Source organism: Salvelinus sp. IW2-2015, linkage group LG5, assembly GCF_002910315.2.
Source record: "Salvelinus sp. IW2-2015 linkage group LG5, ASM291031v2, whole genome shotgun sequence".
NCBI lineage: Eukaryota > Metazoa > Chordata > Actinopteri > Salmoniformes > Salmonidae > Salvelinus > Salvelinus sp. IW2-2015.
Window position 1 is genome coordinate 1,773,311 of NC_036844.1, and position 14,033 is coordinate 1,787,343.

Sequence of the window (14,033 nt, forward strand, 5' to 3'; positions counted from 1 at the left end):
ATTTTAATCCATCCCCTGAATAGAAATGGTATTGACCCCAACCATGTCTCTGCTGACACTCACACTGGTGCTGGAGCTCCTCATCTTGGTGACGGTCTCTCTCAGGGCTGACACCTGCCTGGCAGCGGCCATCCCATCCATCTCTGCCTCCATCAGCTTCCTGAGCAGGGTGTCCTTCTCCAGCTGCATCGACTCCATGGACCTCTCCACTCTGTACATACAGGGGGGTTATGGCAGACACAACAGGAGAGAGGCAAAGGGACGGAAGATTTTGAATAAGGGGTACAGGAAAGATAATGTTTTATAGTTTCACATTTATTTAGCACCGCTGTATATTATTAAGTAGCACAATTATATTATTTTGCGTGAGTCACTGGGGCCTGTTGACAACTTGTATATTGCAACTTCTGACAATCAGATTTGATGAAAAACTACCAAATAGGCCATAGTGTGATAGCCTGCTAGGACTATTGTTGGGTTAAAGGCATCTGAGAATCAAGGCTCATTACAGTCATGAGAAGTTTTACTGGAGTCTGGTCTAGTGGTAGCGCTGCAGACTCCTGACTACACTTACCTGCTGGCGACGGGGTTATGAATCCCACCTAGGCCCTTCCTTTCTGTCTGCCACTCTGTATCTGTCGCCCTCTCTACTTTCTGACTAAGACAATTAAATACAATTTGAATGAACTATGGCTGCTTCAAGTGTGTCTGTCTGGGCCATACCTGCTGGTGCAGTCTGTCTCCTCCAACATCTTCTCCATGGAGTGGCGCAGGCGGGAGTTTTCCCTCTCCGTGACCTCTAGCTCCTTGGACACCTCGGCTAGCTCCTCCTCCTGTTCCTCGATGACCCGCTGGGAGGCGCTCAGCTTCTCCGACTGGCGCTCCAAAAGCTGCTCCTTCCTCCGCAGCTCCACCTGCACACATACACAGGCATGTACATACACACACGCACAAACGCACACATTTAGAAGATAAATACATTTATCAATGGGTGAGGGACTAGGGGAACATGTGGAACCGGTCCTAAGGATAATTAAATGGGAGGGACAGACCTCACTCTTCAACGAGCTGACCTCAGTCATCAGGCTGTCAATCTTCCTCTCGTACTGGTTGATTCGTCCATGCAGCACTTCCTCCTCTGACGACGACAGGTCGGCCAATCGCAGGGGAGAGTGGGAGGTCTCGGGCTCAGGTAATGGTGTGATCTCCAGGCGATGAGTCGGCCCCTAAGACATGGACAGGTTCAGTGACCACAGACTATATGGCTTCTTTTGATCCATTTTATACCATATTAATGAAAGTGTTGATAGGAAAGTATTGATATRAGTGCTTCCATAAGATACTGCTTCAATAGGTGCAGTATGAATACATTGCATTAGTGGAGATGAGATAAAAGGAATGAATAGCATGTCAGACCTCCCATTTGTAAGAGGCATCCCGCACTGAGGCTTTCCCAGGCGGTATCCATGGCACCCGTGTCTTCACCTTTGCAGTAGGTCGCAGGTTCCCTCCATCACCCTTGGTCTTACCCTGCAAAGCAGACAGCATGAAACTCAAGGGAGACACATTTAGGCCTGCATGCATTGCATTCATGTGCAGGTAAATCCAGCAGTTTTCACACAAGCAGGGTATACAGTATTAGATAGCATAAGAAAAAGGAGTATACATTCAGAAACCTTTGGAAGGTATTCTCCGCTCTTTTTGTATCAGTTCAGCACCTTAGACCCTGAATCAGAACTGCATTGATATGAAATGTAATTAACATTTAATTAACTGTTTCAAATGTGTTTCCCTGAAAAGGGTTTTCCAACCTGTGGTGTCCTGGAAGGGCTCCTGCTCTTCTTCACGTGCACGTGCACAGGCGTAGTCTCATTCACATGCACATGTAGGGGCGGTGAGATTGACCGGGTCCTCATTGCTTTTTTCTGTAAAACAGCAGTGAGTCAACTAGGCAAAAGCCACAATATAGGCCCCCTTTTCTCCCTTATCATATTAGCCTATACTGTTGCCCATCACTACCACACCATCAAACAAACTCGACCAAAGTTATATCAAAGGAGACTTTTTCAAAGGGAGTGCACTGTTAGGAACAGAGTAAATGGTGCAAAGCAGGACTTGACAGGGACAGATTCCATGGTTCGATCATCAACACAAACATAGACGTGAAAGGGGGAGGAATTGTCAACAAACAGGTTGGTTGACTGTCAGATGTGAACTGGCAGCTGATATGTAGTGATCATTCAAGTCAGTCCTTGTTTACAGTGTAGACAACACATGGCTGGTGTATCATTTTACCTGGGTGATGTACAATTTCTAGATCAAGGGCGGACTGGCTGGTTAAATTTTTTGCCTAATGGGCCTGTCTAACTTGTTAATTTTGCGCAGAATTATAATTATCAGGCTAATAGTGCGGGCCGGTGGGAAAATGGGCCCGTGTGGGGGCCTCGAGGAAGAAAATGGGCTGATGTGTTAGAAATACCAGTGGTCTAAGGCACTGCATCGCAGTGCTAGCTGTGCCACCAGAGATTCTGGGTTCGAGCCCAGGCTCTGCCGCGACCGGGAAGTCCATGGGGCGACGCACAATTGGCTCAGTGTCGTCTGGGTTAGGGAGTGTTTGGCCGGCAGGGATATCCTTGTCTCATCGCGCACTAGCGACTCCTGTGGCGGGCCGGGCGCAGTGCATGCTGACCAGGTCGCCAGGTGTACAGTGTTTCCTCCGACACATTGGTGCGGCTGGCTTCCGGGTTGGATGTGCTTTGCGTCAAGAAGCAGTGCGGCTAGGTTGGGTTGTGTTTCGGAGGACGCATGGCTCTCGACCTTCGCCTCTTCCGAGTCCGTACGGGAGTTGCAGCGATGAGACAAGACTGTAACGACTACCAATTGGATACCGACTACCAATTGGAAATTTGGAAAAGGGAAAGGGGTAAAAAATACAAATAAATAAACACCAGAGATGATTTCTGGTCCCAGTCTGCCCCTGACTAGGATCATATGTCAGAGCAGTAGCAAAAAATATATAGCGACTTTTAGCGAATGAAGGCACGGCAGGAGCATACCTTCTGAAGTTAAAAAGGGTTGGTCCCTGGATAGGAGACCAGATGTTACTGGAAGTGGTGGGGGGCCAGTAGGAGGCACTCCTTCCTCTGGTCAAATAAAAAAATATCCCAATGCAGTGATTGGGGACATTGCCCTGTGTAGGGTGCAATCTTTCGGATTGGACATTAAACGGGTGTCCTGACTCACGGTGGTCACTAAAGATCCCATGGCACTTATTGTAGGGTTGTTAACCCCGGTGTCCTGGCTAAATTCCTAATCTGGGCCTCATATCATCATGTCCACCTAATCATCCCCAGCTTCCAATTGGCTAATTTCTCTCCCCTGTAACTATTCCCCAGGTTGTTGCTGTAAATGAGAATGTGTTCTTCTCAGTCAACGTACCTGGTAAAATGAGTGTGGTGAACGGAGAGTGGCGAGGAAGGAGAAGAGCAGAGGGAAGATGTGTGTTGAGGAAGAATGGCGCCAAGTACAAACCATACTCTGATGGCTCAGAAATTGAACTTGACGAGAGTGAATTGCATGTGGTGAAGACCTCTGAACCGTGCCCTGATAATCATGCAAAGGATGATTCTGGCACAGTGGGAGTGACATTTTTATAGAAAGTGGATCCCTTACTTTTGGCTGACCCATATAATTTGGGTACTGTTAAATCGGTCAAGGTAGCTCGAAGTGGAATTGTGATTTTCTGTTCTTCTTCCGCCCAGCGGGAGTTGACACTTCGCGTCACATGCCTCGGGACAAGACCTGTAACTTGCTTTGCTCTCCGGAGCMGAGTGCCTTTGTAAGGAGTGATTACTGTAGTGGCATTAAGTGTTGAGGTGGAGCAACTGAAATGTAAGATTCCCTGTGTCTGTGACACCCGCTGACCCAGTGGCGAGCGTGGTGAAACTGAGAAGACACTGTCTGTCCTTTTGAGTTTTGAAGCAAAGTCTTTATCTGACAAAGTCATGGTAGGATATGTCAGTTATCCCATGAGAGCTTTTGTGCCGATCCCACTAAGGTGTTTTAGATGCCAAGCGTATGGTCATGTTGCAGCAGTATGTGGGAGGGAAATTCCGAGATGTGAGAAGTGTGCAGGAGGGCATGGAAAAAAGGAATGTGTAGTATCGGTGGAAAAAACTGTGTGTTTCAATTGTGGGTGTGCCCATGTTACTGGGGATCAGAAGTGCCGGTGCAAGAGAGATAGGTTGATGTTGCAAAGGTCAGAGTAGAACAGAAGGTCACAAAATGTCATCATAATATATGCACAAAMTCACCAAAACTGTTTTGGCTGGGAAGATACGACGGTGGTAGGCCTGATCACCGATGACGACGAGACAGCCTATAGGGAGGAGGTCAGAGACCTGGAAGTGTGGTGCAAGAACAACAACCGCTCCTTCAACGTCAGCAAGACAAAGGAGCTGATTGTGGACGACAGAAAATGTAGGGCCCGAGCACACCCCCACTCACATAGATGAGGCTGTAATGGAGTGGGTCGAGAGCTTCAAGTTCATTGGTGGATATCACTAAGGATCAATCATGGTCCACACACACAAACAGTCTTGAAGAGGGCACGACAACAGCTCTACCCCCTCAGGATGCTGAAAGTATTTGGCATGGGCACTTAGATCCTCAAAAAGTTCTACAGCTGCACCATTGCCAGCATCTTCGATGGCTGCATCACTGTTTGGTATGGCAACTGCTTGGCATCCAAACGCTACAGAGGGTAGTTTGTACGGCCAATTACATCACTATAACCGAGCTCCCTGCTATCCAGGACCTCCATACTGAGGTCGGATGTCTTAGCCGTGTCTGAATCCTGGCTTATGAAAACCACCAAAATCCCTGACATGTCCATCCCTAACTATAACATTTTCCGCCAAGATAGAACTGCCAAAGGGGGCGGTGTTGCAATCTACTGCAGAGATAGCCTGCAGAGTTCTGTCTTACTATCCAGGTCTGTACCAAAACAATTCGAGCTTCTACTTCTAAAAATTCACCTTTCGAGAAACAAGTCTCTCACCGTTGCCACTTGCTATAGACCACCCTCTGCCCCCAGCTGTGCCCTGGACACCATATGTGAATTGATTGCTCCCCATTTATCTTCTGAGCTCGTGCTGCTAGGTGACCTAAACTGGGACATGCTTAACACACAAATTATCAATGAACCTACCAGGTTCAGCCCCAAATCCGTAAACACGGGCACCCTCATAGATGTTATCCTAACTAACCCGCCCTCCAAATACACCTCTGCTGTTTTCAACCAAGATCTCAGCGATCACTGCCTAATTGCCTGCATCCGTAATGGGTCTGCGGTCAAAGGACCACCCCTCATCACTGTCAAACGCTCCCTAAAACAATTCTGCGAAACGGCCTTTCAAATTGACCTGGCCGGGGTATCCTGGAATGACATTGACCTCATCCCGTCAGTAGAGGATGCCTGGTTATTCTTTAAAAGTGCCTTCCTCACCATCTTATATAAGCACGCCCCATTCAAAAAAATGTAGAACTAGGAATAGATATAGCCCTTGGTTCACTCCAGACCTCTCTGCCCTTGACCAGCACAAAAACATCCTGTGGCGTTCTGCATTAGCATCGAATAGCCGCCGTGATATGCAACTTTTTAGGGAATTTAGGAACCAATATACACAGGCAGTTAGGAAAGTTAAGGCTAGCTTTTTCAAACAGAAATTTGGATCCTGTAGCACAAACTCCAAAAAGTTCTGGGACACTGTAAAGTCCATGGAGAATAAGAGCACCTCCTCCCAGCTGCCCACTGCACTGAGGCTAGGAAACACTGTCACTACCGATAAATCCACAATAATTGAGAATTTCAATAAGCATTTTTCTACGGCTGACCATGCTTTCCACCTGGCTACCCCTACCCCGGTCAACAGCCCTGCGCTCCCCACAGCAACTCGCCCAAACCTCCCCCACTTCTCCTTCACCCAAATCCAGATAGCTGATGTTCTGAAAGAGCGGCAAAATCTGGACCCCTACAAATCAGCCGGGCTAGACAATCTGGACTCTCTCCTTCTAAAATGATCTGCCGAAATTATTGCAACCCCTATCACTAACCTGTTCAACCTCTCTTTCGTATCGTCTGAGATTCCCATAGATTGGAAAGCTGCCGCGGTCATCCCCATCTTCAAAGAGGGAGACACTCTAGACCCAAACTGCTACAGACCTATATCTATCCTACCCTGCCTTTCTAAGGTCTTTGAAAGCCAAGTTAACAAGCAGATTACTGACCATTTCGAATCTCACCATACCTTCTCCGCTATAAAATCTGGTTTCAGAGCTGGTCATGGATGCACCTCAGCCACGCTCAAGGTCCTAAACGATATCATAACCGCCATCGATAAGAGACATTACTGTGCAGCCGTATTCATCGACCTGGCTAATGCTTTCGAATCTGTCAATCACAACATTCTTATTGGCAGACTCAACAGCCTTGGTTTCTCAAATGATTGCCTCGCTTGGTTCACCAACTACTTCTCCGATAGAGTTCAGTATGTCAAATCGGAGGGCCTGTTGTCCGGACCTCTGGCAGTCACTATGGGGGTGCCACAGGGTTCAATTCTCGGGCCAACTCTCTTCTCTGTATACATCAATGATGTCGCTCTCGCTGCTGGTGATTCTTTGATCCACCTCTACGCAGACGACACCATTTGGTATACCTCTGGCCCTTGTGTTAACACTGTGTTAACTAACCTCCAGACGAGCTTCAATGCCAAACAACTCTCCTTCCGTGGCGTCCAACTGCTCTTAAATGCAAGTAAAACTAAATGCATGCTCTTCAACCGATCGCTGCCCGCACCTGCCCGCCCATCCAGCATCACTACTCTGGACGGTTCTGACTTAGAATATGTGGACAACTACAAATACTTAGTCTGGTTAGACTGTAAAACTCTCCTTCCAGACATCTCCAATCCAAAATGTATTTCCTATTTCGCAACAAAGCATCATTCACTCATGCTGCCAAACATACCCTCGTAAAACTGACCATTCTACCAATCCTCGACGATGTCATTTAAAAAATAGCCTCCAACACTCTACTCAACAAATTGGATGCAGTCTACCACAGTGCCATCCGTTTTGTCACTAAAGCCCCATATACTACCCACCACTGCGACCTGTATATTCTCGTTGGCTGGCCCTCGCTTCATACTCATCGCCACACCCACTGGCTCCAGGTCATCTACAAGTCTCTGCTAGGTAAAGCCCAGCCTTATCTTAGCTCGCTGGTCACCATAGCAGCACCCACCTGTAGCACGCGCTCCAGCAGGTATATCTCTCTGGTCACCCCCAAAGCCAATTCCTCCTTTGGCCGCCTCTCCTTCCAGTTCTCTGCTGCCAATGACTGGAACGAACTACAAAAATCTCTGAAACGGGAGACTCTTACCTCCCTCACTAGCTTTAAGCACCAGCTGTCAGAGCAGCTCACAGATCACTGCACCTGTACATAGCTCATCTGTAAATAGCCCATCCAATCTACCTCATCCCCATACTGTATTTATCTTGCTCCTTTGCACCCCAGTATCTCAACTTGCACATTCATCTTCTGCACATCCTATCATTCCAGTGTTTTACTTGATATATTGTATTTACTTCGCCACCATGGCCTTGTTTTGCCTTTACCTCCCTTATCTCACCTCATTTGCTCACATTGTATATAGACTTATTTTTCTACTGTATTATTGACTGTATGTTTGTTTTACTCCATGTGTAACTCTGTGTTGTTGTATGTSTCGAACTGCTTTGCTTTATCTTGGCCAGGTCGCAATTGTAAATGAGAACTTGTTCTCAACTAGCCTACCTGGTGAAATAAAATAAATAAGAAATAATGGCCTTCGTTATTTTGGAGGAAAAACGGGGGATGCTTGCAAGCCAAAGAACACCATCCCAACCGTGAAGCCCGGGGGTGGCAGCTCATGTTGTGGGGGTGCTTTGCTGCAGGAGGACTGGTGCACTTCATAAATAGATGGCATCATGGGGGAGTAAAATTATGTGGATATATTGAAGCAACATCTCAAGACATCTACTTCCAAAGTTGTGGCAAAATGGGTTCAGGACAACAAAGTCAAGGTATTGGAGTGGCCATCACAAAGTCCTGACCTCAACCCATAGAAAATGTGGGAAGAACTGAAAAAGCATGTGCGAGAAAGGAGGCCTGACTCCGTTACACCAGCTCTGTCAGTAGGAATGGTCCAAAATTCACCCAACTATTTGTGGGAAGCTTATGGAGGCAACCCGAAATGTTGTGAGTTAAACAATTTAAAAGGCAATGCTACCAAATACTAATTGAGCGTATGTAAACGTCTGACTCACTGGGAATGTCATGAAAGAAATAAAAGCTGAAATAAATCAATCATTCTCTCTACTATATTCAGACATTTCACATTCTTAAAATCTCTGATTAAATGTCAGGAATTGTGAAAAATATTTGACTAAGGTGTATGTAAACTTCCGACTTCAACTGTATATACAGTGCCTTCGGAAAGTATTCAGACCCCTTGACTTTTTCCACATTTGTTAGGTTACAGCCTTATTTAAAATAGATGAACCCCCCCCCCCCCCCCCAATCTACACAACAATACCCAAATAATGACAAGGCAAAAACAGGTTTTCAAATGTTTTTGCAAATTTATTTAAAAAAATCTAAAACTGAAGTATCACATTTACATAAGTATTCAGACCCTTTACTCAGTACTTTGTTGAAGCACGTTTGGCAGCGTTTACAGCCTTGTGTCTTCTTGGGTTTGACGCTACAAGCTTGGAACACCTGTATTTGGGGAGTTTCTCCCATTCTTCTCAGCAGATCCTCTCAAGCTCTGTCAGGTTGGATGTGGAGTTGCTGCACAGCTATTTTCAGGTCTCACCAGAGATGTTCAATCAGGTTCGGGCTCAGGGTAGGTTGGGCCACACAAGGACATTCAGAGACTTGTCCTGAAGCCACTCCTGTGTTGTCTTGGCTGTGTGCTTAGGATCGTTGTCCTGTTGGAAGGTGAACCTTTGCCCCAGTCTGAGGTGCTGAGTACTCTGCAGCAGATTTTCATCAAGCATCTCCCTGTACCTTGCTACGTTCATCTTTGCATCGATCCTGACTAGCCTCCCAGTCCTGCCACTGAAAAACTTCCCCACAGCATGATGCTGCTGTAACAGTATAACTTTAGACCGTCCCCTCGCCCCGACCCGGGCGCGAACCAGGGACCCTCTGCACACATAAACAACAGTTACCCACGAAGCGTCGTTACCCATCGCTCCACAAAAGCCGCGGCCCTTGCAGAGCAAGGGGAACCACTACTTCTAGGTTTCAGAGCAAGTGACGTAACCGACTGAAAGGCTGCTAGCGCGCACCACCGCTAACTAGCTAGCTATTTCACATCCGTTACACTGCCACCACCATGCTTCACCGTAGGGATGGTGCCAGGTCTCCTCCAGACGTGACGCTTGGCATTCAGGCCAAAGAGTTCAATCTTGGGTTCATCAGACCAGAGAATCTTGTTTCTCATGGTCTGAGTGTCTTTGGGTGCCTTTTGGCAAACTCCAAGCCATCTGTCATGCTGCAGAGATGGTCATCCTTCTGGAAGATTCTCCCATCTCCACAGAGGAACTCTAGAGCTCTGTCAGAGTGACCATCGGGTTCTTGGTCATCTCCCTGACCAAGACCCTTCTCCCCCGATTGCTCAGTTTGGCCACGTGGCCAGCTCCAGGAAGAGTCTTGGTGGTTCCAAACTTCTTCCATTTAAGAATGATGGAGGCCATTGTGTTCTTGGRGACCTTCAATGCTGCAGAAATGTTTTGGTACCCTTCCCCAGATCTGTGTCTCAACACAATCCTGTCTCAGAGCTCTACGGACAATTCCTTCGACCTCATGGCTTGGGTTTTGCTCGGGCATACACGGTCAACTGTGGGACCTTATATAGACAGTTGTGTAACTTTCCAAATCATCCCGGAGTCGCCTCTTCACTGTTGACGTTGAGACTAAAGGTCGACCGATTAATCGGCACGGCTGATTAGTTATGGCCGAAGTTTTCATAACAAATCGGTAATCTGCCCTTTTGGATGCCGATTATGGCCGATTACATTGCAATCCACGAGGAGACTGCGTGGCAGGCTGACCACCTGTTACGCGAGTGCAGCATCAAAAGGACCTTGTGGCTGCAAGGAGCCATGGTAAGTTGCTAGCTAGCAATAAACTTGTCTTATAAAAAACAATCAATCTTCACATAATCACTACTTAACTACACATGATTGATGATATTACTAGGTTAACAAGCTTGTCCTGCGTTGCATATAATCAAAGCGGTGCCTGTTAATTTGCCATCAAATCACAGCCTACTTCAAATTCGCCAAACGGGTGATGATTTAACAAAAGCACATTTGCGAAAAAAGCACAATCGTTGCACAAATGTACCTAACCACAAACATCAACGCCTTTCTTAAAATTAATACACAGAAGTATATTTTTTTAAACCTGCATATTTAGTTAAAATAAATGCATGTTAGCAGGCAATATTAACAACGGAAATTGTGCCACTTCCCTTCGTTCAGTGCAAGCAAAGTCAGGGTATGTGCAGCAGTTTGGGCCACCTGGCTCGTTGCGAACTGTGTGAAGACCATTTCCTAACAAAGACCGTAATTAATTTGCCAGAATATTACATAATTATGACATAACATTGAAGGTTGTGCAATGTAACAGCAACATTTAGACTTAGGGTTGCCACCCGTTCGATAAAAAAGAAAAAGGTTCCGTATTTCACTGAAAGAGTAAACATTTTGTTTTCGAAATGAAGGTTTCCAGATTTGACCATATTAATGACCAAAGGCTCGTATTTCTGTGTATTTATTATAATTAAGTCTATGATTTGATATAGCAGTCTGACTGAGCGGTGGTAGGCAGGAGCAGGCTCGTAAGCATTCATTCAAACAGCATTTTACTGCGTTTGCCAGCAGCTCTTAGCAATGCTGTAGGCACAGTGCTGTTTATGACTTCAAGCCTATCAACTCCCGAGATTAGGCTGGCAATACTAAAGTGCCTATAAGAACATCCAATAGTCAAAGGTACATGAAATGCAAATGGTATAGAGAGAAATAGTTGACGCGTCATAATTCCTATAATAACTACAACCTAAAACTTCTTAACTGGGAATATTGAAGACTCATGTTAAAAGGAACCACCAGCTTTCATATGTTCTCATGTTCTGAGCAAGGAACTTAAACGTTAGCCTTTTTACATGGCACATTTTTACTTTCTTCTCCAACACTGTATTTTTACATTATTTAAACCAAATTGAACATGTTTATTTATTTGAGACCAAATAGATTTTTATTTATGTATTATGTTGAAATAAAAGTGTTCATTCAGTATTGTAATTGTCATTATTACAAATATATATATATATATGAAAATCGCCCGATTAATTGGTATCAGCTTTTTTTGGTCCTCCAATAATCGGTATCGGCGTTGAAAAATCATAATCAGTCGACCTCTAGAATCTAGTACTGAAAGCATAAGCTACAGCTAGCTAGCACAGCAGTGCATAAAATGTGGTGAGTAGTTGACTCAAAGAGAGAGAAAGACAATAGTTGAACAGTTTTGAACAAATTCACCTCTTCCAAAATGAAGAAGAGAGATTGTCTTCTTTTTAAACTTTCCGTTTCAATTATGTAGCTAGTAAATGCAGCTAGCTAGTTTTGCCTATTCAAACAGAGGGATGCTATGTTAGCTAGCTGGTTATGACTATCCAACACAACACTGGAACTATTCCAATTCAAGGTAAGCTTTTGGTTTGACTAATTTATTGCCACCGGGGCCTCCTGGTTTAAGTGCTAAACTGCTTACTGACTGTACACTGTAACATTACTGCATTATTGTAGCAGGTTTACTAACCTGTTAGTTCTATTAGCTATGTTGATTGATGTTACTTTAGCTAATATGGTGACAACAATGTAGGCTGTCTGTAGCAGTTATGATATGGCTTGGAAAGTTTTTTTTGCCTGGTTAAATGCAGCTGATGTGTTGTACATTGAAGTCCAGAAGTGAAGGGAAAAGGTGAGAGGAAGAGAGCGCATAGATGCGAGAAGGAACACAATGTGGCTGCTATGAAAGTGCACTSTGTTTACGCGTTATCAGGGGTGTATTCATTCCTTCCGATTCTGTTGAAAAAWKTTTCTTAAACGAATGCAAACGGAACGAAACTGAGATAAACATACCTGAATTTGTCCAATGGAAACTCTTGTTTGCAACTGTTGGACTAATGATTACACTCTAGATCAGCTAGATGCAGGCAAGAGTGTGCAAGGCAGTATTGAATGTGTCACCGTCTGTCCATGTGTCACTGTCTGTCAACTCAAATGTTTCTCTCGACCTTTGTTTACCTACGTTGTAAACTTTCATTCATAGGCTAGGTTGTAGCAAACTCATGATGGGTAAAGGGATCATTTCAGTATCATGTAGTAGCCTAAACCTTTTACATTGAACTGGGTGAATGGGATATGAATGCCAGTCATCCAATATGCTGTAATATAAATAAGGCCATGCTCATAAAATATGTTTTGTTCTCCCTCATCTTAAACGCCCCCGACCGCTACTGTACCTGTCTCCTGTTATGTTGACTCAAGAAGGTGAGGAGAGTTGTAGCTAATACAACCTAGCAGTTTATAAAGAATGTGGATAGTCTTGTTCTTTCTACATAACAGTATTCTCTCTTGAACGGAGTTCCTCGAGTTTCCCTGCCCTAGCCTGTATAGGCCATATGCCTGTGCTCGATATCGACATACATGTATTGCTTTAAAATATGTATTATTGGGACTGGCAGCTAAACTTATCAACACTAAATAGACACTTCTTAAATATACATGTCACAATTCCAGACATAACAATGCACAATGTATATTTTCTGACCATTTATCCGCTCACTTTGCCTGCATTACTTTACGTTGACGCGAGAGAAATAGGCTTGCTTTCTAATTTGAAGTAACGTTACATGGCGGCGTTGACGCTCGCGGCCCGTCTGTTCTCTCTCATTTCTGTTCTCTCTCATTCAGTTCGGTACATTCTAATTCCAGCGTATACACGCTCGTAAAAAGAAACACTTTTCGTTTGATTTTGGCTTTAGAGTAAACTGAAGCCAGTGTGCTAACGTTACTGTAGTTCCACCTCTTCCTTCCCAATACAATCCAATTTGTCAGACTGAAGCTCCAACTTGTTGAGCAGGCGCTTGTAACTACCAATCAAAATATAAGTAGTTAGTAAGATAGCCACTATCTAGTAAGCTAGACAGATATAAATAGCTAAAGAAATGCAGTAATGTGTGGTAACTAGCTAACGTTAGATTGCAAGCTTAACCACGGGCTTTGGCTGAACAGAGTTTATGCTAAGGAGACTGCGATGTGTACACATTTATTAGCTAAAATAACCAATTGTTTAAGTACCTTTAAGAACACCAGAAGTAACTCACCATGTGACAATCCAAATATTCGTCGAAATTGTGGTTTATGGATATTGTGACATTTATTTTACGTAGCTAGCTACCATTTCATTCAAAAGGCAAAGCAAAGACAGTGGGCAAAGCGTCCTCCAAAACACCATTCTTCCGGTAGACTAGCGTTCCGGTAGGTGATTGGCTCATTCAAAACTTTGCTGGTCTGTGAATGGAGCAAAGAGCTGACCTTTGGTGGAGTTCTGTTCCACGTTGTCGGTAGCAACGGGTCCCTACAAATCAAATCAAATCACATTTTATTTTTCAAACGCGCCGAATATCGCAGGTGTAGACCTTACCGTGAATTGCTTACTTACAAGGCCTTAACCAACAATGCAGTGTTAAGAATAAGACTTAAGAAAATATTTACAAAATAAATAAATAATAAATAAAAGAGCAACAATAAAATAACGCTATGTACATCTTTACAGTCCACTTTTCCTAAATATCTAGCTGTTCAATGTCACATTTTACTGCACCTTGTATTATTTTAAAACCCTTCCACTCTTC

At 44.6% G+C, this 14,033-nt stretch overlaps 1 protein-coding gene across 3 annotated transcripts in view; it reads right to left on the minus strand.

The window, feature by feature from the left end:
• The window catches only part of LOC111963778 (outer dense fiber protein 2), a 33,898-nt gene extending 20,267 nt beyond the window's left edge, over positions 1-13,631 (minus strand). Inside the window, exons 1-6 of one of the 3 annotated variants that reach the window (XM_023987288.3) lie at positions 13,503-13,631; positions 1,812-1,925; positions 1,417-1,530; positions 1,074-1,226; positions 724-914; positions 64-211 (exon numbers count right to left, since the gene is read on the minus strand). In XM_023987288.3, coding sequence (XP_023843056.1) covers positions 64-211; positions 724-914; positions 1,074-1,226; positions 1,417-1,530; positions 1,812-1,925; positions 13,503-13,505 — 723 coding nt within the window. In that variant the 5' untranslated portion in view covers positions 13,506-13,631. Of the gene's footprint in view, positions 1-63; positions 212-723; positions 915-1,052; positions 1,227-1,416; positions 1,531-1,811; positions 1,926-13,476 lie in introns of all 3 variants that reach the window. The other 2 variants (XM_023987287.3, XM_023987286.3) reach the window with 2 other exon arrangements.
• Between the last annotated feature and the right edge of the window lie 402 nt (positions 13,632-14,033).